Source organism: Camelina sativa, chromosome 13 (genome assembly GCF_030686135.1).
Source record: "Camelina sativa cultivar CO46 ecotype springtype chromosome 13, ASM3068613v1".
In the NCBI taxonomy this organism is placed as follows: Eukaryota; Viridiplantae; Streptophyta; class Magnoliopsida; order Brassicales; family Brassicaceae; genus Camelina; species Camelina sativa.
The window spans coordinates 22,461,300-22,486,191 of record NC_141892.1 but is presented as its reverse complement, the minus strand read 5'-3'; the positions used below and the strand labels follow the sequence as shown (position 1 = coordinate 22,486,191).

At 35.3% G+C, this 24,892-nt stretch overlaps 3 protein-coding genes across 4 annotated transcripts; all 3 read left to right on the top strand.

Moving 5' to 3' along the window:
* Nucleotides 1–5,047: 5,047 nt before the first annotated feature.
* LOC104737187 (uncharacterized) lies at nt 5,048–10,458 on the top strand. 2 transcript variants are annotated; one of them, XM_010457297.3, is made up of 13 exons: nt 5,048–6,546; nt 6,923–7,041; nt 7,130–7,236; nt 7,322–7,409; nt 7,721–8,426; nt 8,580–8,810; nt 8,966–9,020; nt 9,111–9,192; nt 9,281–9,361; nt 9,492–9,605; nt 9,706–9,755; nt 9,868–9,988; nt 10,207–10,458. In XM_010457297.3, the coding sequence occupies exons 1-13, from the start codon at nt 6,312–6,314 to the stop codon at nt 10,300–10,302; spliced, it is 2,085 nt and encodes a 694-aa protein (XP_010455599.1). In that variant the 5' UTR covers nt 5,048–6,311; the 3' UTR covers nt 10,303–10,458. The 2 variants fall into 2 exon arrangements, with proteins under 2 accessions (XP_010455599.1, XP_087338040.1); XM_087481914.1 differs by having other exon boundaries at nt 6,187–6,546; nt 6,661–7,041.
* A 747-nt stretch (nt 10,459–11,205) lies between these two features.
* Nucleotides 11,206–15,796, top strand: LOC104737186 (phospholipase D gamma 1). The gene is made up of 10 exons (XM_087481913.1): nt 11,206–12,634; nt 13,241–13,357; nt 13,453–13,647; nt 13,728–13,976; nt 14,106–14,174; nt 14,263–14,410; nt 14,492–14,640; nt 14,735–14,929; nt 15,016–15,213; nt 15,340–15,796. Exons 1-10 carry the CDS (start codon nt 11,663–11,665, stop codon nt 15,631–15,633), a joined length of 2,586 nt encoding a protein of 861 aa, XP_087338039.1. The 5' UTR covers nt 11,206–11,662; the 3' UTR covers nt 15,634–15,796.
* A 3,849-nt stretch (nt 15,797–19,645) lies between these two features.
* LOC104737185 (hydroxymethylglutaryl-CoA synthase) lies at nt 19,646–22,895 on the top strand. The gene is made up of 12 exons (XM_010457295.3): nt 19,646–19,957; nt 20,523–20,629; nt 20,727–20,859; nt 20,955–21,098; nt 21,191–21,349; nt 21,434–21,507; nt 21,611–21,686; nt 21,769–21,824; nt 21,895–21,982; nt 22,061–22,201; nt 22,304–22,453; nt 22,556–22,895. The coding sequence occupies exons 1-12, from the start codon at nt 19,895–19,897 to the stop codon at nt 22,745–22,747; spliced, it is 1,383 nt and encodes a 460-aa protein (XP_010455597.1). The 5' UTR covers nt 19,646–19,894; the 3' UTR covers nt 22,748–22,895.
* The last annotated feature ends 1,997 nt before the right edge of the window (nt 22,896–24,892 follow it).

The following is a 24,892-nucleotide window of genomic DNA, read 5'->3' as shown; positions in this document are numbered from 1 at the left end:
ATTTTTTTTCTCTCTCTCTCTCTCTTTCTTTGATTAGATTTTTTCTCACATTCATGTTTGCTTCTCTCTCTCTCTCTTAAAGTTTTATCATTTAGGTTTGTTTTATGTGCACAGGGAAAAAGGAGAGGCAACGAGGAGGGAGGATTCTGTTGCCTCCAAAAAAATTTAGGTTTCATTAAAACTAACGTCATAAATGTTGTCATTATAGGTACTTTAATCTTTCAGTGTCACAAATGTTATTAAATTTGTTTATCACTAAAAATTTGTTTCTCTCTCTCTCTCTCTTTTAAAGTTTTAGCATTTAGGTTTATTTTATGTGCACAGGAAAAAAAAAGAGGCAACGAGGAAGGAGGATTCAATTGTCTCTCGTAGAGGAATTAATATAGTTGGTAGGTTGCATATCTCCAACAAATTTAGGTTTCATTAAAACAAACGTCATAAATGTTGTCATTACATGTACTTTGATCTTTTAACGTCACAAATGTTATTAAATTTATTTATCACTATAAATTTGTTTCTCTCTCTCTGTCTCTTTCTTTGTTTCTATTTTTTCTCACATTCATTTTTGCTTCTCTCTCTCTCTTAAACTTTTAGCATTTAGGTTTGTTTTATGTGCACAGCGAAAAAGCAGTTGTAAGAGGAGGGAGGATTCAGTTGTCTCTGGTAAAGGAATTAATGTAGTTGGTTAGTTGCATATCTCTAAAAAAATTAGGTTTCATTAAAACAAACGTTATAAATGTTGTCATTATAGGAACTTTTATCTTTCAACGTCACAAATGTTATTAAATTTGTTTATCACTATAAATTTGTTTATCTCTCTCCCTCTCTCTCTTTCTTTGTTTTTCTTTTCTCTCGCATTCATACTTGCCTCTCTCTCTCTCTCTCTCTCTCTCTCTCTCTCTCTCTCTTAAAGTTTTAGCATTTAGGTTTGTTTTATGTGCACAAGGAAAAAGGAGAGGCAACATGGAGGGAGGATTTAGTTGTCTGGTAGAGGAATTAATATAGTTGGTAGGTTGCATATCTTCAAAAAATTTAGGTTTCATTAATCATAAATGTTGTCATTATAGGTACTTTAATCTTTTATCGTCACAAATATTATTAATTTTGTTTATCACTATAAATATGTTTTCTCTCTCTCTCTCTCTCTCTCTTACATTTTTAGCATTTAGGTTAATTTTATGTGCACAGACAAAAAGAAGAGGCAACGAAGAGGGAGGATTCAGTTGTCTCTGGTAGAGGAATTAATGTAGCTAGTAGGTTGCATATCTCCAAAAAGTTTATGTTTCATTAAAACTAACGTCATAAATGTTGTCATTAGAGGTACTTTAATCTTTCAACGTCACAAATGTTATTAAATTTGTTTCTCTCTCTCTCTCTTTCTCTCTCTCTCTCTCTCTCTCTCTTAAAGTTTTATCATTTAGGTTTGTTTTATGTGCACAGGAAAAAATGAGAGGCAACATGAAGGGAGGATTTAGTTGTCTGGTAGAGGAATTAATATAGTTGGTAGGTTGCATATCTTCAAAAAATTTAGGTTTCATTAAAACTAACCTCATAAATTTTATCATTAGAGGTACAATCTTTTTACGTCACAAATGTTATTAAATTTGTTAATCACTATAAATTTGTTTTCTCTCTCTCTCTCTCTCTCTCTCTCTCTCTCTTACATTTTTAGCATTTAGGTTAGTTTTATGTGCACAGGCAAAAAGGAGAGGCAACGAAGAGGGAGGATTCAGTTGTCTTTGGTAGAGGAATTAATGTAGTTGGTAGGTTGCATATCTCCAAAAAATTTATGTTTCATTAGAACAAATGTCATAAATGTTGTCATTACAGGTACTTCAATCTTTCAACGTCACAAATGTTATTAAATTTTTTTATCACTATAAATTTTTTTCTCCCTCTTTCTTTGATTCGATTTTTTCTCACATTCATGTTTGCTTCTCTCTCTCTCTCTCTTAAAGTTTTATTATATAGGTTTGTTTTATGTGCACAGAGAAAAAGGAGAGGCAACGAGGAGGGAGGATTTAGTTGTCTCCAAAAAAATTAGGTTTCATTAAAACTAACGTCATAAATGTTGTCATTATAGGTATTTTAATCTTTTAACGTCACAAATGTTATTAAATTTGTTTATCACTATAAATTTGTTTCTCTTTCTCTCTCTTTTAAAGTGTTAGCATTTAGGTTTGTTTTATGTGCACAGGAAAAAAGGAGAGGCAACGAGGAAGGAGTATTCTAGTAATTAATCTTTTGTTAATAATTCAGCCATAAGGCACCACATGAATAGAAGATTCAAAAATTCACTTAAATTTTTTCCAAATTCCCTTGATAATTGTCCCATGTTCCCTTTAATTTCTTCCTCCTCCTTTGAATGTTGTTCCTATTTGTCTGTTACTTCACCATCTTTATTTGATTCACCGACTGTTTTACTCGATTAACACGTTGAACACACTTAGGTTTTTTCTGATTTCTCTTCTCTACGTTCTCTAATTTCACGAAAGATTATATGAAATTCAGTAAAGGTTGTATAAAATTCGAGAAAAATTCTATAAAATTCAGGAAGGATTGTATGAAATTTTAAAAGAATTCTATGAAATTCAGGAAGGATTTTCTTGAACTTTATGATGACTTTCATAACAAAAGTTTAGATTTCCAAACATCATAATGTTCATAAAAATGAAATCATTACCCCTCACTAATGGAGCAAACTATAATATTTGACACATTGAAGCAAACACACACAAAAATAGAGATTTAGAAACACAATTATTTATCTGATGTTATTAAATTTTGAATTCTCTCCCAGGCGACATTCCCGAGACACTCTTTTTTTGCTCTTTCTCCGACACTGACGTAGCCATGGCTCGCCGGCGTCGGATCTGCTCCTTTGGTTTTTGCTCCCGCGTTTCTCTTTCGTTAGTTTCCGGTTGGTTAAAGGTTAGATCCTTTTTTGTTGTTTCGATTTCTCCACAGAGATGGCAGAGACGTTTCCCCGGAATTTCTTTCGGGTTCTCCTTGCTAGCCTGTGGTGCTGAGTCTCTCTCGGTACTTCCCGTAAGACTCCTTTTTCAGCCTCATCTTTCTTCAGGCTCCCTCTTCAATGTTTGCCTTACTCCGGCAACCTCTGGACACTCTTCCTCAGAAGCTTCCTCTTTGTATCCGCCAGATCTGTGTGAGGTCTCGGTGAGTTCCTCCAGTTTATTGGAGCCTCCCTTCATGAGTTCGCCCGTTGTCGCCTCCACCTTCGCTTTGCTCCGTCTTGCCGGAATTAGTGGTTTTCTCAACCTAGCGTTTCTCGCCGGAGATGTTCTCGATGTGCCCATGTTCAGAAGTTTTATCACCGCTAGCAACATTCAAGGAGTGCGGTTCGACGTCTACAATTCAGTTCTCCTTTTTCAAGCCTAATGCACTATCCTCCCGAAGGTCTTTATGATCTCGAGGGAATCCTCAGTTTTGCTCGGAAACTTCTCTTCCGCTAGCCGCTGCCTCGTTTCTCCTCTGTCCAGCCTAGGTCATCTCCTTGTTGTCGAGAACCAGTGCCGGCCCAACATTCATGAGGGCCCTATGCACAAATCTAAAAATGTGTCTTTTTCACCTATGACAAAAGTTATAGGTTTTGTATAGAAAGCCACAACTTCATATTTTAAGGCCTTTTTTACATATCCTACAAAAGAAAAAGGCCTTTTACATGTAAATAAAAAAATCTTTATACATATCCTAAAAAAAAGGTCTTTTGTTTAACAGATTTTTAAGTGAAAAAGGCTTTTAAAATTTTAGGCCCGAATTTTTGGCTTCACTTGCTTCCACTGTGGGTCGGGCCTGTCGAGAACCATTGGCAGATCCCTTATTGAGCCCGGTCCATCTGTTTGTTTGATTGGGCTTTTTGTATCATGAATAGCTTAATGGGCTCCTTTTGCAAAAGGCCCAGTTGGAGTATTTATATAGTTTGCCCTATCTCCTTCGTCGCTCATCAGCCACCGCAAAGTCCTTGCTCCCCAGGCTTCTTGGTACAGCACGGTTTCACCGGATACTCCTTCGGTCTTTCCTCCGGATACTTCTCTGGTCTCTCCATCGGATACTTCTCCAATTGGTTAGTTTGCTTATGATCCATATCCTCCTATGTTAAATTGGATTCCTCTCTTTTATGGCGATGCTTGCTTATCAGAAATTTCTCCGGCAGCTCTCTGCCTGCGGTTGAGGTAGTCCCTGGTTGCTTCCAACCTAGAACTTTGGCTAGTTCGGTTGTCGTATCAACGTAACAATATATTTTTATATTGGTGACCATTTATTTACCAGATTTTGGTTATTTGTTGAATTCGTTTTCTATCTTGTGCTTGCTCATGATAGATTGGTTCGACATCTCTCCTGGTATCCTATCAAGCTTAGTCAAGCTTTTGTCTCTATGTCTGATTTATGTTTGCGCTTTTGCTTACCTTCAACGCTTGCTATTCGGGTTCTGTCCGGATAAGCCTAATTCCCCTTGTATCTTTCTAATTTGAATGAAATATTTGGTGTTGGGTGACAAAAAAAAAACACAATTATTCAAATATAGGAAAGTTACAATAATATTCAAGAAGAACACTTTGAAATTCAGGATGCTCTTCATAAAAATAATGGTTGAAATATTATATGAAGATTACATTTTAAAGTGATGATGCATAAAACTCATAATGATTGAAAACAATTAAGTGCATAAAGTTTATCACATTAAAGCATTACATGAATAGAAGATTCAAAAATTCATTTCTTTGAATTTAGGAAGAACTTCATAATATTTAGGAAACATTATATAATGTTTAGGAATGCGTTCTTGAATTTTAGGAAGCTATTCCTAAATATACAAAAATCTCAAAATGGAACTAACTAGAACCATAAGATCCTCCACCATCACCACCATACTTTGCCTCATCAACAATACTAAGCCACTTTATAACTGATGAACTACAAACCGAAGAAGCTGAAGACATCAAAATCTTTGCTTAAGTCTAAACACATACAGATCAGAACTGAGCTGCTTAAAACTCACCTTAAGCACCAATTCCATACTATCGGAGATAAAACCAAACCAACTACCACTTTTCTGCACGACGGTGGGATCAAGAGATACGATGAAATCAACACCAACAACGAAGGCGTCGACAATTATATAAAGAAACCGCTCTGGTGAGCGTCGCTCCAATGTCTACCGACGAATCCAAGCCATAGAAAGGAGGAATCGTATCTCGGTATGTGCGATGCATCGCCACAGAGATTCATTTAGAAGGTTAATGGCGGAAGCAGCCAGTGGTATCTTGGATCAATAGAGATGGAAGAAATGGAGATTCGGGTGAAAACGAATGGGGTGATTGAAGATATTGATATTTTAGAGTTTTCTTTAAAATTAAAAGTATTTAATTGTATTAAATTTGTGTTAAACGTGGAATATTTGAGAGTATGTGCTAACTTTGGAAGAAAAACATAGATTAGTGCTATTGAAAGGTATTCCTCTAAAATATTTAGGACCGTGTTATGATAAGAAATTAAGGGGGGTGTATTCAAACCATGATTTTGGAGAATTTGATGGGATTTAGGAAATTTAGAATTTTGATAGATTTTAGAGAAGTTGATATGATTTTCTGTAAAATTCTTTCAAATCCCACCTAAAACCATGAGATTTAGATTTCTGTATTTTTAACTAAACAAATCCTCTCAAATCCTCCAGAATCCTAAAAATCATTAAAATCCATATCCACAAAATTGTTTTGAATAATAGTGGATTTTAAAGTAGATTTTTAAATCATCAGTTCAATAACATTGGATTTTAAAGTAGATTTTTAAATCATCAGTTCAATAACAGTGAATTTTAATAGACTTTTTAAAATCCATGATTGAATAACATAGGATTTGTAAATTTCACGTAAATCACTTAAAATGTCAAGTTGAATACACCCCCTAAGAATATTGTAATTAGAGAAGATACGCACTAAAGATACCAAAAATTGGTTCATCCAAACCGTATTGGTTAGTATAACCATAATCTTCCTCATAAATCAAATACCGAATCGAAATCGAACCAACTGATGATTAGTCACTACAATTTCATCCATACCGGAATTATGGTTTGGTACATACCGGTTTAATTCAGAATCACGACCTTACCATAAAAGTTTCATTCTCAAAATATAAATTAAATCCTCTTTTGCACTCTCTCTCGCTCGCTTCCTCTTTCGATTTGGATCAGAGAAAAAGAAAAAAAAAACATTTCTTCGGAAAATTTCAATTTTTGTTTCTTCTTCTTCGATCGAGAGAATTTGACTTTTGATTCGGTTTGATCATCAATGGCGACCGCTTCATCTTCTCCTCCTCCTCCGCCGTCAGACTCGCCGAGCGAAGAGACGCAGACGAATCAAGAAGCGATGATACAACACGATTTGCCAAAGGAAGCTACTACTACCACCACTACGGAGGAGGAGGAGGAGGTTTTGTATAAGACGAAATCGATTCAGTTCCTTGGACGAACCACTCCTATCATTCTCCAAAACGAAAATGGACCTTGTCCTTTGTTAGCAATTTGTATGTCTTCCTTCCGTCCTCTCCCATTTTCGTTTTCACCTTAGGGTTGGTTAAATTCTTCTATTAGGGGTTTGGAAAAGTGGAATTGATTCGTTTAGATCGTTGATTGTTTAGGTTATCGTTACTAATTTCGTGGAATTTGTGAGACAAATTGAAGAATCGGTGATTAGGTTTGCTGGTTCCGTACAATGTAATGGGGTGTTCTTTCTCTAATCGTTGATTTGATGCTTAGTTTGCCGATCATCAGATTTGTTTGCTAGCTTCTCTTAGAAATGACGAAAACTTTTTTCAAAGTGTGTGAGTTTCAAGCTAAGGAGTACTATATTCTCGTACATGTTAACCTGCTTCATAATGCATTGATTGTTGGATGCAACAGGTAATGTTCTTCTCTTAAGAAACAACTTGAATCTAAATCCCGACTGTTATGAGGTGTCGCAAGAGAGATTGATGTCTCTTGTGGTCGACAGACTGATTGATTCCAATAGTAAAGTCAATGTAAATAAGCTCATGTTCTTTATAATTTATCTTTATGGCCTGAATTTATTTGGATGAACTTAAAAGTTTTTATATTTCGAAATGGCAGAACAAAGATGAAGGATATATTGAAAATCAACAACAGAACATTGCTGATGCAATTGATCTTCTTCCACGCCTTACGACTGGAATTGATGTCAATATTAAATTCAGGAGGTTAATACTTACTTTGTCATCTGTTTCTCCTTCTGCTATGTAGTAATTGCTATCATAACCATATGATTCTTTTACCTGGTTGCAGGATTGATGATTTTGAGTTCACACCTGAATGTGCAATATTTGATTTGCTAGACATTCCTTTATATCATGGATGGATAGTTGATCCCCAGGTATATCCTTTTGTTTCATTCTTTATCTGAATGGTTCCATCTGTTCATTAGTATAGCCCGTTGACATATCTTTTATTTCTTTCTTGTTCTTTTGTGTGTGGATGTTTGAGATGTGGGGTCATCCTCTCTTTTTTATCTTCTTGAGAGTTGAGAAACAAAACATAGGCTACTTTATTCTTTATATCCATTGTTTGGCTTGTTATGGAGTGGAACAGTGGTCAAGAGCATTTCTTAAAAAGATGGTGTCTTTATCAATCTTGGGTCTCTACTAATCAAATTGGTTTAATTGCTTCCCCTGTGCATACCTACAGGATGTCGAAGCAGCTAATGCAATTGGCAGCAAGTCATATAATGCTCTAATGGGTGAGCTAGTTGCACTGGAGACGCAGAATGTAGAGGCTCGAGGTGATCAAAATCCTGGAGAAGATTCTGTTGATTTTGCTGCGGCAACTACTGCAGCTTTAGGGGTACCTTCACCATGTCTTTTGAAAACAAGATCTTTTGATGAATCTCCACCTGCTGCTGCAGAACTTCACAGAATGAGAAAGGGGGATCTTGAAGAAGAAACAGAGTTGTTGCAAGCGTTGCAATTATCACAGGGGCAGGGGAATGATTCAGCTCCAAACACTCACGAAGACTCAATAAATCAAGACTCTACGTTCACATTTTCAGATGCAAGTCCAACTAGCACCCATTGTGCTAATATCAGTCAGCTAGAACAGTTCAAATCTGATGATGATAAAGCATCAGAAAATGATAAGGACATGCTCAAAGTTGGGGAATTTCCGACATCAATTACAACCAAAAGTGAGGATCATAACCATGTTCAGTTATCTTCTAGGGAATCTGAATGTGAAGCGGCTTTTGATGTTGAGAATGTGAGTAGCAGCAAAGAGGCCATTGTCGATGGAACTTCTTCTGAGGGACTCTCTGTGGATAAGGCTAATATGGAGTCAACCAAAATGGAACACAGTTCTCAGAGTTTACTCAAGTCTGATGCAGCTTCTGTTGGTCCAGGTAGTTTTTGCTCTTTCATAGTTGAAGTAACCTTATAGATGTTTCTTTACATAATTAAACTTCTTCTGCATCTTATATATGTGTACTGGCTAAAATTGCATCTGAAGATATTAGATACAAAAATTCTCACGCAAATGCCCGTTGCATCTCCAGATATTAGTTGCACATCTCACCATGACGATGTACCCAATGCTTTTACCTCCCCCGTATCTACCGATGAACCTATGTATGAAGGTGAGGAATGTGTAAACACAGTGGCTCCAGTTTGTGCAGACAAAGAACCCGTTTACGAAGGTGAGTCACTTCTTGGTAAAAGGGTTGGGAAGAATGTTGGTGATTGTTCTTCTGAAGGGAGGGCTATGGATGGGCTCTCTGCAAAAGAAGGTAAAACTCTATCTGATCTACTTGCGATATGCTTGAAATACTTTTTGGGAAACTCATACATGCATGCCATTGTAGATAGAGATGCTTGCTATGCTCTCATTCACATGTTTCCATATATACTTGCGATATTAATTATTGGTTCTTGAGTTTTTCAGGTGAACTAATCAGGAACTTTATGAAGAATAGTGCCAGTCAATTAACCTTTTGTGGGTGCGTGGTCTTATGCATGGTTGAGAAGTTATATTCTTTCATTTACTACACTGCTCTTATCTTACATATATCATTGATCATATCTTACAGTCTCTTTCGCTTGCAAGAGGGTCTTAAAGAACGTGAACTCTGTGTTTTTTTCCGTAACAATCATTTCTGCACCATGTTCAAGGTTAGTTTGATTTGTAGACGTTTCCATCTTTTGGATTGTAACAGGTTAATTCCAATTGTATACTTCTTTTTGCTGTCTTTTTTGTCAGTATGAAGGTGAACTTTATCTTTTGGCTACAGATCAAGGTTACCTGAATCAGCCTGATTTGGTTTGGGAAAAATTAAACGAGGTATCAGCAAAGTTACTTATTCAGTATTTGTCTTAGCAGCTAATTTTGGCCTCAAAGGAGATAAATTTGCCCACAATCTCTTTAGCGCTAGGCTTGTTGTGACCACCATTGACATGCAATCTGGTTACAGGTTAATGGCGACACTGCATTCATGACTGCCACCTTCAAGGACTTCAAAGTTGACAGCAGCACAGGTGGCGCAAGTGGCACATGGGATGAAAGAAACGCAGTCACAAATACGGCTGTATGTTTTCCTCATTACATAGTCATTTTATTTATGCAAGATCTTTTCCTTTTACCATTTTTTTAATCATTTGTTTTAATCTATTGGTTTTCCCTCATAGGATTACCTTGCCAGCATCAACAACGTGGCGGACACAGACATAGATGTCAAGTAATTATCACATACCTTTCTTTGACCATTCTCACCAAGAACAGATTTTGTTACAAATGTCCTCTTTAAAACATGTTTTTACGATTTTTTTTATTTCCATGGTACTATGCAGCTCTGATCTACAACTGGCAATAGCTTTGCAACAACAAGAGTTCGAGGACCAGAGCCCACGTAGTAACCCAGCTCCACAACCAACAGATGTTGCTGCCTCACGATTGGTCACTGGTCCACAGGTATTTTATTACTACTCATAACACTATATTATCTTGGAAAAAAATTTGAATAGTATATTCTAGAAAAGCAGGTATTTTGAGAAAAAGGTAAATTATGATGTGACTTGCACATTGCAATATTATACTACAATGATCAAGAATCTCATTGAAAAGGTAGCTTTGGTTGTTTCGGTGTTTTCATGAATGTTAATGATCAGTTACTGTACTGAACATTGCAGGTACCAAGGAGCAGCCAGAGGCCATCATCAGCTGCGTCTTCAAGACATGACGGCAAATCCCCTAAAGATAAAGATAGCAAATGTAGAATCATGTAAATCCTCGTGTCACTTCTGTAAATTCCAAACTCTTTTTTTTTTTTCTCCCTAACTAATTTTAAGCTTTTTAATTTGTCTGGTTTTAACTTTTAACTCGAAAAAAATTAAATAAACTGTAATTGCGCTTTGCTTAAACTAATTTTTGTTGCTCATAAATCAGAGCTTTTTCTTTTTATCCTAGTGTGTTGTGAGAACTGAGAATTACCATTTCGCTTTTCCCTTCAGACTGTGATCGCCGTTAGTAATTTTTTTTAATCCCCGGAGAGTAAACGGCGATTGTGTGATGTTATTTCATGTTTTTAGTATAATATAATTCTGCTTAGCCGGCTCGGTTTGACTAACATCCCAACTTTTTCAAGTTGCTAATCGGAGAATGTGATTGTTAATAACTTATTAGTACTATTTAGCTAATCATATTTGACTAATTACAATAATAAATTAATAAAATCCTACAGATTATTTCCCAAAATCCATCTATTTCAAATTTGAAAGTTCTTTACAAACTAATAACAACGTCAACTTTTCTTTATTTTTGTTTTCTCTCTCTGTATAAGATAATGATGCGCTAGGACCACGACTGAGATAATTTGAATCCACTAGAGATGATGGAAATTACGGTTCATAATTAAAGATGATTTCAACTACGAAAATTCCATTACATAAAATGTCATAATTTTTGTTAAAAAAACAATACTCCTATATATATATGATTTAGTGATTGTGTCGAATCTTCACTTGTTGTTCAATATATATATGTAATTTGTTCACCCTCTTGTTTGTTCATACTTCATATATCCAATCAAATTGAAGTTACATCAAATGAGGGACCAGAGAATATATATATACAGTTTCTAAAGCAGCCCTATAGGCTATATAACAAAAGAAGTGGAAGTCTTCTTAGTCGTCACTTAAATACAAATAAATTTATTTTGGCATTTGTGTTTGATTAAAGTGAAATAATTACCAAAATACAAATAGTGGTCATTAAAATGGTAGAACGGTTCAACAACGGCAGCCCAAAAAGATCTTTAAATATTGTTCCATCTCACTTTTTTTCCGATTCTTCCGTTTCAAGTCAACGTTTCCCTTCGTTTCCTCCCACCTTCTTCTTCTTCTTCTTCTTCCTCTTCACCAATACTAAAAAAAAAATCTGAATTCCCCACATTTTTTAGATCCCCCCATTTAATTCTCAAAGTTTTATCCTTTTTTTTTTTTTTTTTTTTTTTTTTTTTACACTTGATCTCTCGGTTACAGCCCACCAAGTGATCGATCTTTTGTCTCACTGAAACTGGGTTATGCTTGAGATTTGATCTGCTTTACTGAAAGTTTCCAACTTTGGTTTGTTTTTGATTTTGTTTCTATGGCGTATCATCCGGTTTATACTGAGACGATGTCAATAGGAGGAGGGTCAAGCCACGGGTTTGGCCAGCAATTCGTGCCCTTTGCTACGAGTAGTGGCTCTTTGAGGGTTGAGTTGTTACATGGTAACTTAGACATTTGGGTTAAGGAAGCTAAACATCTTCCTAACATGGATGGGTTCCATAACAAACTTGGTGGGATGTTGTCTGGGTTAGGCAGGAGGAACAGTACTAAAGTGGAAGGTGAGAAGTCTTCAAAGATCACAAGTGATCCTTATGTCACTGTCTCTATCTCTGGTGCTGTCATTGGTAGAACTTTTGTGATTAGCAACAGTGAGAATCCTGTTTGGATGCAGCATTTTGATGTACCCGTGGCTCATAGTGCTGCTGAAGTGCATTTTGTGGTGAAAGACAGTGATATTATTGGTTCACAGATCATGGGAGCTGTTGGTATCCCTACTGAGCAGTTGTGTTCAGGGAATAGAATCGAAGGGCTGTTTCCTATACTTAACAGTAGTGGGAAGCCTTGTAAAGCTGGTGCTGTGTTGGGTTTGTCTATTCAGTACACTCCTATGGAAAGAATGAGACTTTACCAAATGGGTGTTGGTTTTGGTAATGACTGTGTTGGAGTTCCTGGTACATACTTCCCTTTGAGGAAAGGTGGTAGGGTTACTCTGTATCAGGATGCTCATGTTGATGACGGTACTCTTCCGAGTGTACATCTCGATGGTGGGATTCAGTATAGACATGGGAAGTGCTGGGAGGATATGGCTGATGCAATAAGACAGGCAAGAAGGTTGATTTATATCACAGGTTGGTCAGTTTTCCATCCGGTTAGGCTGGTTCGTGAGAACAATGATCCGACCAAAGGTACACTAGGGGATTTGCTTAAAGATAAATCTCAAGAAGGTGTTAGAGTGTTGGTTTTGGTGTGGGATGATCCAACTTCAAGGAGCCTTCTGGGATTCAAAACAGTAAGAATCTACATAACTCTGTTTTCTCTGCTTCAGACATTCTATTTTTGCTTACCATAAAATCAAGTTTACAGATATTTCTCACATTGTGTATCCTATGAATTATATGCTGCAGATTGGCATTTGAGTAGAGAAAAAGGTTTCCATAAAGCTTATGGAGCTACATATTTCTAGATTTCTCTTGTCTTTTCATTTGGATCTAAAGCTATCCCTTTAATTCTAGGCAGCTTCTCTGTGCGCCAATCTGAATGGTCTAATGTTTTCTTCTTAACTTTTCATATAGAAGGTTGTTTTAGTTGCATTTTATACTTTCCTCTCTGATTTTGATAGTTAGTTCTAAGACTTTTTCCATTTATCTTGTTTGAAAGTATGTTTTAGCGTCTCTGTTTGTGTGCATGTTAAATGAATAAGATGTGAAAGTCTGTTCTTAATTTTCAGTTTTCACATAGTTCTTTTCTCTGTGTTTCTATTTATTCCGCTTACTATTCTGGATCCTGAATTCTGACACTTAGTTTGCTTTCAGTTAGACCATTTTACATGTCTCCACTAACTGAAGCAACAATCCTTCCATAGTTTTGATGGCCACTGGTTTTTTGTTGCATGTAGCAAGGAGTTATGAACACAAGCGATGAGGAGACTCGCCGTTTTTTCAAGCATTCGTCCGTGCAGGTTCTCCTTTGTCCCAGATCTGGGGGGAAAGGTCACAGCTTCATAAAAAAATCTGTAAGATGCTCATTATTCATTAGTTACTGCATTACTGCTTAACCCCCGTGTGTGAGCTTCATTTACTGAAATTTGAGTGTCATTATGATGATCAGGAAGTTGGAACAATCTATACCCATCATCAAAAAACTGTGATTGTAGATGCTGATGCAGCTCAGAACAGAAGAAAGATCGTAGCATTTGTTGGAGGGCTAGACTTGTGCAACGGACGATTTGATACTCCGAAGCATTCTCTCTTCAGGACATTAAAGACACTCCATAAAGATGACTTCCATAACCCAAATTTTGTGGTAATCATCTAAGAAAAATCCTGCTTGGTTGCTATTTTGGTTCAACTATTTTGGTTTATATATTTTTTTTTTGGTAATAGACTACTGCAGATGATGGACCAAGAGAACCATGGCATGATCTTCACAGCAAGATTGATGGTCCAGCTGCATATGATGTGCTTGCTAATTTTGAGGAACGCTGGCTAAAAGCTTCCAAACCTCGCGGAATTGGGAAACTAAGATCGTCTTCTGATGATTCTTTGCTTAGGATAGACAGAATTCCCGACATCATGGGACTTTCTGAAGCTTCTTCTGCTAATGATAATGATCCAGAGTCTTGGCATGTTCAGGTAATGCAGCAAGTTTCACTTGTTCAAATTACATCATTATGCTTATTATCATGATAACTCATGATGCATTATCTTTATATGTGGTCCTGACGAAAAGAATCTCATTTCTTTTCATGGCTTAATCATTAGATTTTCCGTTCAATTGATTCAAGTTCAGTCAAAGGGTTTCCGAAGGACCCAAAGGAAGCTACTGGAAGAGTAAGTACAACTCGGAACAGTTTTAGCTTGTCATTCTCAATCACCATCATGTTGCTATATTCTCTACTGATTCTGTATATATGAACAGAATCTTCTATGTGGGAAGAATATTCTCATAGATATGAGCATACACGCAGCTTATGTTAAGGCCATACGGTCAGCTCAGCACTTCATCTACATTGAAAACCAATATTTTCTTGGATCATCATTCAACTGGGATTCGAACAAGGACTTGGGTAAGAGTATTGAAAGCTTTTGAATGCAAGCTCAGTAATCAGTGGGTGCAGTAATAATAACAAGGAGTTTTGGCATTGCAGGTGCTAATAATCTTATCCCGATGGAAATCGCACTTAAGATTGCTAATAAGATTAGAGCAAGGGAGAAGTTTGCTGCTTATATTGTCATTCCAATGTGGCCGGAAGGTGCTCCAACAAGTAACCCTATTCAGAGGATTCTCTACTGGCAGGTAAATAGTTTATCAGTTCTTTGCTACAAAAAAACCCGATCTTGACGAAAAATCTTGCCTTCTTTATACCGGAATTTTTTCATAATCTCTGCAGCACAAAACAATGCAAATGATGTATCAAACCATCCACAAGGCACTTGTTGAAGTTGGTCTTGATGGGCAGCTTGAGCCACAAGACTTTTTGAACTTTTTCTGTCTTGGAACCAGAGAGGTCCCTGATGGAACAGTTAGCGTATATAATAGTCCACGGACTCCACCTCAGCCAAATGCAAATGCAAATGCTTCACAGGTATACAAATATAGTTGTCTACTTTTGAATTTTTCGATTTTGGCTCAATGGGCTTGTTTACTCACTGAAACAACAAACAAATCTAGGTTCACGCTTTGAAGAGTCGGAGATTCATGATATATGTTCATTCCAAAGGTATGGTAGTGGATGATGAGTTTGTCTTAATTGGTTCTGCGAATATCAACCAGAGATCCTTGGAAGGAACTAGAGACACTGAAATCGCCATGGGAGGGTATCAGCCTCACCATTCATGGGCTATGAAAGGTTCTCGTCCTCGTGGTCAGGTAAACAACTTTCAAAGACTTTTACTTTTCAATCTGGGCTAGCATTCTATGACGAAAAACTAGAAACCCACAAATGTATGTCCTCAGAAACATGTCTGAAACCTGGTTTGTCCCAATTTCTTGCAGATTTTTGGATATAGAATGTCCTTATGGGCAGAACATCTAGGGTTTCTGGAGCAAGGTTTCGAGGAACCAGAGAACATGGAATGCGTAAGACGAGTAAGGCAATTGAGTGAGCTCAATTGGAGACAGTATGCAGCAGAGGAGGTAACAGAGATGCAAGGTCATCTTCTCAAGTATCCAGTCCACGTCGATAGAACAGGCAAAGTGAGTTCTCTTCCTGGATGCGAGACATTCCCAGATCTCGGTGGCAAGATCATAGGCTCGTTCCTTGCGCTCCAAGAAAATCTCACCATCTAAAATATGCCTTTGTAAGGACAAAACTTGTTCTTTGTTTCTTCCACTTCAAAATAGCTCTCTGAGTGTGATCTGAATGAAAAGTGTACCTTTAGGGTCTACGAGCTGTAAATTTATTTTTTTACAATTATTTCAACTGATGATCTATCATAGTGTGTTTTGGACATTTCTACTGCTACTTCCAATTTGCGTTATTTCACGGTTTGTTTTTTTGTTGCATGAAATATATTTATTATTTGTATTCTTGTTTGAGCAAAATTAACGAGAGTCTACGAAAAACAAAAAAATTTAGATAGAAAAGTTTCTTTTTATTGATTAAGATGTTGAGAACAATTACAAGAACCAAGCCACAACTAATCAACTATAAACACTAGTAGTGTTCTCCTCTTGTACTTGCTCCTTATTTTTCGTGTCCTTTCTTTCTTTGAGATGTTGCTTATTTATAATGTTACTTAACCCTAATTACTTGTAGGAATCTTATTTTTTCTTTTCTTTCTTTTCGGATCTTTGATAACTTTCCATTTTATTTATGGTTAGTTTTTAGTTGTTTGTAGGATGTTAGCCTTCCATCGTAAGGAACTAGCTTTTGTATATGTCGATAGACATTTTTGCAGGTTGTTTAAGATCCTTTGGAGATTGTCTAGAACGTTCCATCAAATAAAATGATCTTTTTAACAATCGGGTAAATATCATAAATAATCTTCTATATTCTTTAAACAACTCACCACATGATTTAACCGCTGTCAAACATTGATAAAGCGATCAATTATTTTTACCCAACAATTCTCAACACAATTATTTAAAATTAAATTATAGTATACCTATAATAATTTAAATAATTGAATAGAAAGATAATAAATATTATAAAGTGAAAAACAATCTTTACTCGAGAATCATGATATGACAATATGAAGTTTAATAAGACATTGTTTTGACTTTTGAGATGAATAAGTTGTCACAAACTTTCAAAGATTGGCATGATTTCCCTAGGTTATTAAATAATTATTAGTTTTAAAATAGTCTTTTTCCAAAAATAATTAGCCAATTGAAATTTAAAACTAATTATTTAGTTCTTTAGTTATAACCATTTTAATTTTTAAAGAATTTATTTGTCCTTTTTCACCGATTGAAAAGTTTTCATGTTCTTCTACGAGGTCCATATATAAAAATGATCATATGACAATGATCTTTAACCAAAGTGTTGCAGTGACAATTAAATTAAGTAGTAGTCTAATTGACCTAAATTATAAACAAGTTTTACATACAGCTAGATATTCATCTGCGGTATACTGCGGGACTATATTTTTTGTTTACAAATACAAAATAATTTTTTTTATTATATTAACTACATATGTATATAATATATTTTGTATTTTTAATCTACTATAGTTTTATATCAATACATTATGTAGTGGATAATTTTCGCTGTCTACATGTAATGGTTTATTATATACAAGTTAGGATATTCTTATTATTCATTAAATTTAATTTAGTCAACAAATATACTTTTTGTGATTTTTCTTTTTCATTTAAAATGTAAAGATAATAGTATGACATAATATATTCTATTTTTATAATTATATTTTTTTTGGTAAAATATTTTTATAATTATATGAGTATACTATAATTTGAATGTAATTTTGGTTGTTTTCTCTCTATATAATTTAGCACTTTTATATTTATAGTTGTGTAAGTCGATTAAAATGGTGGAGTGTTTTTTTTTTGTAAAGTTTGATTTATATCAATTGTTTCTTATTAGTAGGAATCAAAATCTATATATTAATATATTAGCTACTGAAAAACACTTCCGTGAAGAAATAATTTTTTTTTAACAATTTGTGAAAGTTTGGGCCCCAAATTTTTTTAAATAATTAAAGTTATTATCAACAGTTTAATCACTTGGCTTTCCAACACATGAAAATAAGTTATTATCAACAGTTTTTTAGAGAATAATTTAATTAAATATAAAATATTTAATGTTAATGGAAATTTGAATAGAAGAAAATTTTCTTAAGTTAGATTCCAAATTTGATTTTATTTAAAATAAAAAATAATTGTAAAATTAATATTAATTGCATGATTGTAAATAAATTCTAACTCCAAGATTTATTTCATAAATGTCTAAAAAAATGTATGTATATATAGATGAGCACAAATCAAATTAGTGTGTAAATTAAAAAAGAAAGAAGAGATTTTTAACCGTCGATATAGAACTCTCATTTAAAATATATCAATACTACTATATATTTGAGTACTACTACTCTGATAGTCTGATACAATAATTGAAGAAAGTGATGTAGCATCGAACCCTTGCCTTACTACCTACCCCGCTCACGTGTATAAACCCACGAATTTGTGTAACCATCGTTCGTACACGTTATGTCCCACAAAATCGGTGACGTAAGCTGAATCCGCTTGTCATCTGAGATGGTCTGAAATTGGAAAAATAGTACATTCTTTAATAATGTTTGACCATTTCTGGTAATCAAATCGGACGGTAGAAGGACGATGATAGATCTCAATCGAACGGTGGCGGAGAATCCAAGGTCTTAGGGGAGATGATTGTTATATAGCTTTATGAAAACGACAATGTTTTCACATGTTTCAAAGTCCCAAACTCATTAAGACAATCCCACCACCATGTTCTGTCTGATCTATATAAGTGTAGTAACCAGCTAATCAGAAAAAGATTAGAATTAGAAATTTAACTTATTGTTTCATTTTTAATCTTTTGTTGAGTTTTTTTTTTCTTTTTTTACGCAAAACTGATGTTTCCATAGACAATCCCACCACCATGTTCTGTCTGATCTATATAAGTGTAGTAACCAGCTAATCACAAAAAGATTAGAATTAGTAATTTAACTTATTGTTTCATTTTTAATCTTTTGTCGAGTTTTTTTCTTTTTTTACGCAAACCTGATGTTTCCATGATACGTTGTTGTTGATGACTTAATTGATACTATACGCTAATTTCTCGTGGGAGAAGGTAATTAAATCCAGTCAGCTTATGAATAACTAGATAACAAATAAGATCATTTACTTTTATTAGAATGTAAATAAAAACAAAATTAGTTAAGTTGATAGATAGTGTGAATTAATAACGTATGACTCATGACTTTTTCGTGCGCTTGAGTTGGTTCGGAGTTAATCTAACCAATTAATGTTATCGGACAATTAGTGAATTTTTTTAAAAATATCACAAAATCAAAAGAACCACAAATTTAATACTAGTAAAAAGATTACTATTCAAAGTATCACAAATTATAGGAAGCACAAAGATTTTTATAGGGAGTTCATTTCCTATTTAGAATCTAAAAAAAAATTCCAGAATCTTGTTTTCACGCTTCCAAAATATTCACTTAAAAAAATTGTTAGAAAATTACGATTCTGTTTTTAAAACTTGTATTTAAAAAAAATTGATAACGCAAATAAATAAAAACATAATTTATACGGAAATGTAACATTGTTCCAAGACTTGAAACAAAAACCAAAAATAGAGTGGCAAAATTGGTAGATAAAGAAGAAGAGAAAGGGCAAATAAATGAAAGAAAGAAGAAGCACGAGGGAGCTAACTCACGAAGTCTGCGTTGCCTAATAGATTCCGGAAACACACACAAACACAATATATCCATTTTCCAGATAATTTTTTTTTTTTTTAACTATTTATTTGTTCTTTATTTGGTTTGTTAGTGGATTATCATGTACTTTTATTTCACATGTAGCTGTCCCAGGAAAAAAAAAATATATATATATATATATATGTATCTTAATTTTGAACAAAAAAAAAGTACCATAGTTACAAATATTACAATTATTATTAATCAATTATATATAATATATCTGGCATTTTCAGTTGGTTTCAATTAAAATCTCCAAACACTAAAACAAAACAACCAAAAATTGAATATGAGAACTTCAAAACTAAATTGAAGTACAGCTGTACAAGTTATTTTTTTTCTTTGTTGACCAAATTATATACATGTTAAAAAAGGACAACTAATAATATATAATTAAGAAAATCATTAGAAAAAAATCCAATAAATAATAGTTTTTGTTTTAAGAAAATCATTCATTATTAAAAAAAACCAGCTAATATTTCTCGTAGAATTGTTTATTAAAGTATATTTTTTTTTTCATTTTCTGTTTTCAACCGATTCATCAATATATTCTCTTCTTCCTCCTCTTCTACACAGAGAAGCTTCAAAAACCTCTCTCTTCTCTCTCTCAAAATCGAACCTTTTCGATTTCGTTTACCATCGAAACAATGGCGAAGAACGTTGGGATATTGGCTATGGATATCTATTTCCCTCCCACCTGTGTTCAACAGGTAACACAACCCAAAAACAACAAAACCCCAAGTTTTTTTTTTTCTTTTCGATTTCATCTTTTTATTGCATTGATGATACTCTGTTTCTGATACAGTTTAATTTCATTAAAATCGTCAAACTTTATGTTATTTGTTTCGACAAATATTCAAACTTTATGTGGTTTTTCAGAATGCTTAATCTCTCTGTCTCTGTTTTCGTTTGTCATGGCGGTGGAGTTTGCTATACGATGAAGACAAATAATGCTCAATTTTTAAAATTTTTTTTGAATTTTCTCAAACTCGAGATCTTTACAGCTAGGTTTGAGATTTGGTGATATTACTTGCTTGATATGGAGTGATTTAAAGAGTGTTTTATTTGATTGGGGTTTTAACAGTTTGAAAGGCTAAGAAGTCCTTGATCCTGAGGTTTCTCATTAAGTCTCTATTGGAAATAAAGTTTGAACCTTTATTTACAATTTTTGTGGTTCTTATTGAGATTGATCTAGAACACTCTGTTAAGAATCTCTTGTTTGCATTTGGTTCTTTGAAACAGTGGTGTTTATAATTGCTGATCAATGTGTTATAGGAAGCGTTGGAAGCTCATGATGGAGCAAGCAAAGGGAAATACACTATTGGACTTGGTCAAGATTGCTTAGCTTTTTGCACTGAGCTTGAAGATGTCATCTCTATGAGGTAATTGTTTTTTTTGTTTGTTTGTTTGTTTGCATATGTGTAAAGAAACTCATGAAAAGACTGAAACTGATCAGTTTCTTGGTTGTGTTTCTTTTAGTCTCAATGCGGTGACATCACTTTTTGACAAGTATAAGATTGATCCGAAGCAAATTGGGCGTCTTGAAGTAGGAAGTGAGACTGTCATTGACAAAAGCAAGTCCATCAAGACCTTCTTGATGCAGCTCTTTGAGGTACTTGTACTTTCTTTGACCTCAGTAGCGGTTGAGTTTCTATGTGTAGATAGAGAGTAAATGTTTGTCTTTTCTCTTTGGGGTGGAATGAACAGAAATGTGGAAACAGTGATGTTGAAGGTGTTGACTCAACCAATGCTTGCTATGGCGGAACTGCAGCTTTGTTAAACTGTGTCAATTGGGTTGAGAGTAACTCATGGGATGGACGTTATGGCCTTGTCATTTGTACAGACAGCGCGGTATAAACATCGACATAAGACATATCTTTTTATTATTCCTAAGAGAGTCTTTTGCATTAATCTTGACCTGTTTACATCTAAATGCTTTTCAGGTGTATGCAGAAGGACCTGCAAGGCCCACTGGAGGAGCAGCTGCGATTGCTATGTTGATAGGACCTGATGCTCCTATTGTTTTCGAAAGCAAATTGAGAGGAAGCCATATGGCTCATGTCTATGACTTTTACAAGCCTAATCTTGCTAGCGAGTACCCGGTAATCTTTTAATACATATTCTTCAATTGTTTGGTGGAAAGAATCAAATTTCTTATTGCTTTATGGTTTCTTGTGATCTTGTAGGTTGTTGATGGTAAGCTTTCACAGACTTGCTACCTTATGGCTCTTGATTCTTGCTATAAACATTTATGCAACAAGTAAGTGTTTTGTTTTTCATGGTTAGCAAAAACTCAGTTTCTGTTTTTTTTTATTTGCTTGTGTTTGTGTGTGACTCATTTCAACCCTTTTGGTTTTTATTAGGTTTGAGAAAATTGAAGGGAAAGAGTTCTCCATCAATGATGCTGATTACTTTGTTTTCCATTCTCCATACAATAAAGTAATTTTCTTACTCCTCCAAAATTAGTTTTGTTCTACTTGAATTGTCTCTTACTAGTCTCTACTACTCTCTGCTATTGCAGCTTGTACAGAAAAGCTTTGCTCGTCTCTTGTACAATGACTTCTTGAGAAACGCAAGGTTTGTATCCTTGGATTAAAAGTTCTTTACTTATTTGATAGTGAGTAACATCTTTGTTTCTCTATTGCAGCTCCATTGACGAAGCTGCCAAAGAAAAGTTCACCCCTTATTCATCTTTGTCCCTCGACGAGAGTTACCAAAGCCGTGATCTTGAAAAGGTTTTCACTTTTTTTCCCCTTTTCCTTTGCTTTTGATACCGAGTTAAAAGCTATAAGCGATCTTTGTCTATTTTGTAGGTGGCACAACAACTTGCAAAATCATTTTATGATGCTAAAGTGCAACCAACGACTTTAATACCAAAGGAAGTTGGTAACATGTACACCGCTTCACTTTACGCTGCATTTGCCTCCCTCATCCACAATAAACACAACGATTTGGTAATAAAAAGAAAACAAAACTTTGCTTACTTCTTGATTATATTGAAATCCTACTTTTGGTTTGGAGTTTTGTTACATATGTGTTTGGGTTGTTTTGTATAGGTGGGAAAGCGGGTGGTTATGTTTTCATATGGAAGTGGTTCAACCGCAACAATGTTCTCATTACGCCTCTGCGAAAATCAGTCCCCTTTCAGTGTTTCAAACATCGCATCTGTAATGGATGTGGGCGGTAAATTGAAGGCTAGACATAAGGTAACACAAGAAGTTAATAACAGATTTTTCAAAGAAATTGAAGTTTTAATTAACATCTTGAATCTTGATCATTAATGACTCGGGGCTTGTTTATTATTGCAGTATGCACCAGAGAAATTTGTGGAGACAATGAAGCTAATGGAACATAGGTATGGAGCAAAGGACTTTGTGACAAGCAAGGAGGGTATTATAGACCTTTTGGCCCCGGGAACTTATTATCTGAAAGAGGTTGATTCCTTGTACCGGAGATTCTATGGCAAGAAAGGTGACGAATCCATAGCCAATGGACACTGATTCTTGAAAGGGAACAAAAAACGTAAAAGTCTACCTGAAAAAATGTTATGTTACTATGCACCATTTTAATCGTTTTATAAGTTTCTTGTTACTTTGATTTTAGGGACTTGTATGCTCTGTTTTTTTTTAATTTACTATATTTGATTTACTTCTCCCATGCAATTGAGAATTTGGAACCTGTTGTTAAGCTATTTCGTTGCAAATGAAAATTTGGGTAATGATCATGTAAATAATTTCTTAAACTAATTATCCATTCTACTATATGGTCCAACCACTTAATCACAAGTTTTATGATAACAGATGCCAACTGATCATCACCCATGGATTCCAATGTAATCACAAGTTTTATGATAACAGATGCTTGGCATGAAACACACAAAAGGTCAAGTTTAGTATTTACTGGATCTCTTAACACATTTCTAGTCATAACTTATTTCCATTAGTCTATGAGGTTTGTGTAATACTAATTAGTAGTCATGATCCTATCCTAAGCACACAAAAGATTATATAAGTTTTTTTTGCTTTGAATTACCAAAGATTTAGTTAGCTTTATTATCCTTGACCAAAAGTAACCGAGTCTAGTCAATAATTTATGTTAGGGCAAAAAATCCTAATACCGGCTAAAACGTAATAAGAATTAATCCAAGTCAAACAAAACTTGTTCCGCCATAGCATAATTGTCATCGTCCGTTTGTTTGATCTTCGTGTCAACACATGGAGATATAAAATAATCATTAGTACAACATGTGTACATATTTCATCAAGATGGAGATCCGGTTCCAAAAAACCGAGATTTGATTTGGGAGCGGTTAACACGAATTAGTTTAACTCGGGATGACCTTTGGTTTTTAATTGGGGATTTTAATGAGCTAAAAGTCAATTATGAGAAGCGGGGTGATAAATTACGCCATGCATCTTCTTTTGTGCTTTTTAACTCGATGATTCGACATTGTGGACTACTTGAATTCCCTGCTCTTGGGGATAGTCTTTCTTGGAAAGGTTGACGCGATAGGAAGCCGATATGTTGTCGGTTAGATCGAGCATTAGCAAATAAGGCATGGCATGACTTATTCAAGGACTCTTTCACAGAATACCTAACTATGATTGCTTTAGATCATAAGCCACTGGTAGCTGTTCTTGAGGATAAGGTAAGACAGGGTAAAAGCGGATTTCGTTTTGATCGTCGGTGGCTTGATTAGGAAGGGTTCTATGATGCGGTGGCGGAGGGCTGGGAATCTACGACGGGATCCACTTCCCCTGCCACACTAGTGGATAAGATAACTAAATGTCATCGGGTTATCTCCCAATGGAGGAAAGCACAATTACCTTATGAGCGGGAAACTATTGAAGATTTAAAGTCCAAGCTAGCAGTGGCACAGGAGAATGACGATACTACGGTGGATGAACTGGCAGAGCTTACTTGGAGGTTACGAGAGGCATATAGGGATGAAGAGGTGTAATGGTATCAAAAAAGTAGGAGTAGATGGATGCGGCTTGGGGGTCAAAATACTGGTTATTTTCATGCCCAAACTAAGCAGCGGCAGGCTAGGAATCGCATCATGGGTCTTTATGACGGACATAATAATTGGTTGACGGAGGAGAAGGATATCGAAAATGTTGTGGTTTCCTATTTTGAGGAGTTAATTACTTCCTCTGACCCGTCAGATTTTGAGGTGATGTTGGACGAGGTACACTCATTGATTACGCAAGAGAGCAATGAGTTTTTAACCCGGGAGGCCTCGGAACAGGAGATCCATCATGCTCTGTTTATGATGCACCCGGATAAGGCTCCTAGCCCGGATGGGATGACAGCGTTTTTTTTATCAGAAAGCATGGCCTCCGGTTAAGGCCGATCTGGTGCTTTTGGTGAACTCCTTTTTGCAGGATGGGGTTTTTGATAAAAGGTTGAATGTGACGAATATCTGTCTTATTCCAAAGGTGGATAAGCCGACCAGGATGACCGAATTAAGGCCAATTAGCCTGTGCAATGTGGGGTATAAAATTATTTCTAAGGTTTTGTGTAACCGATTGCGTACTATCTTACCATCTCTTATCTCGGAAACACAATCGGCGTTTGTGGAGGGTCGCCTTATCTCGGATAATATTTTGATAGCCCAGGAGATGTTTCATGGTCTCCGGACGAAC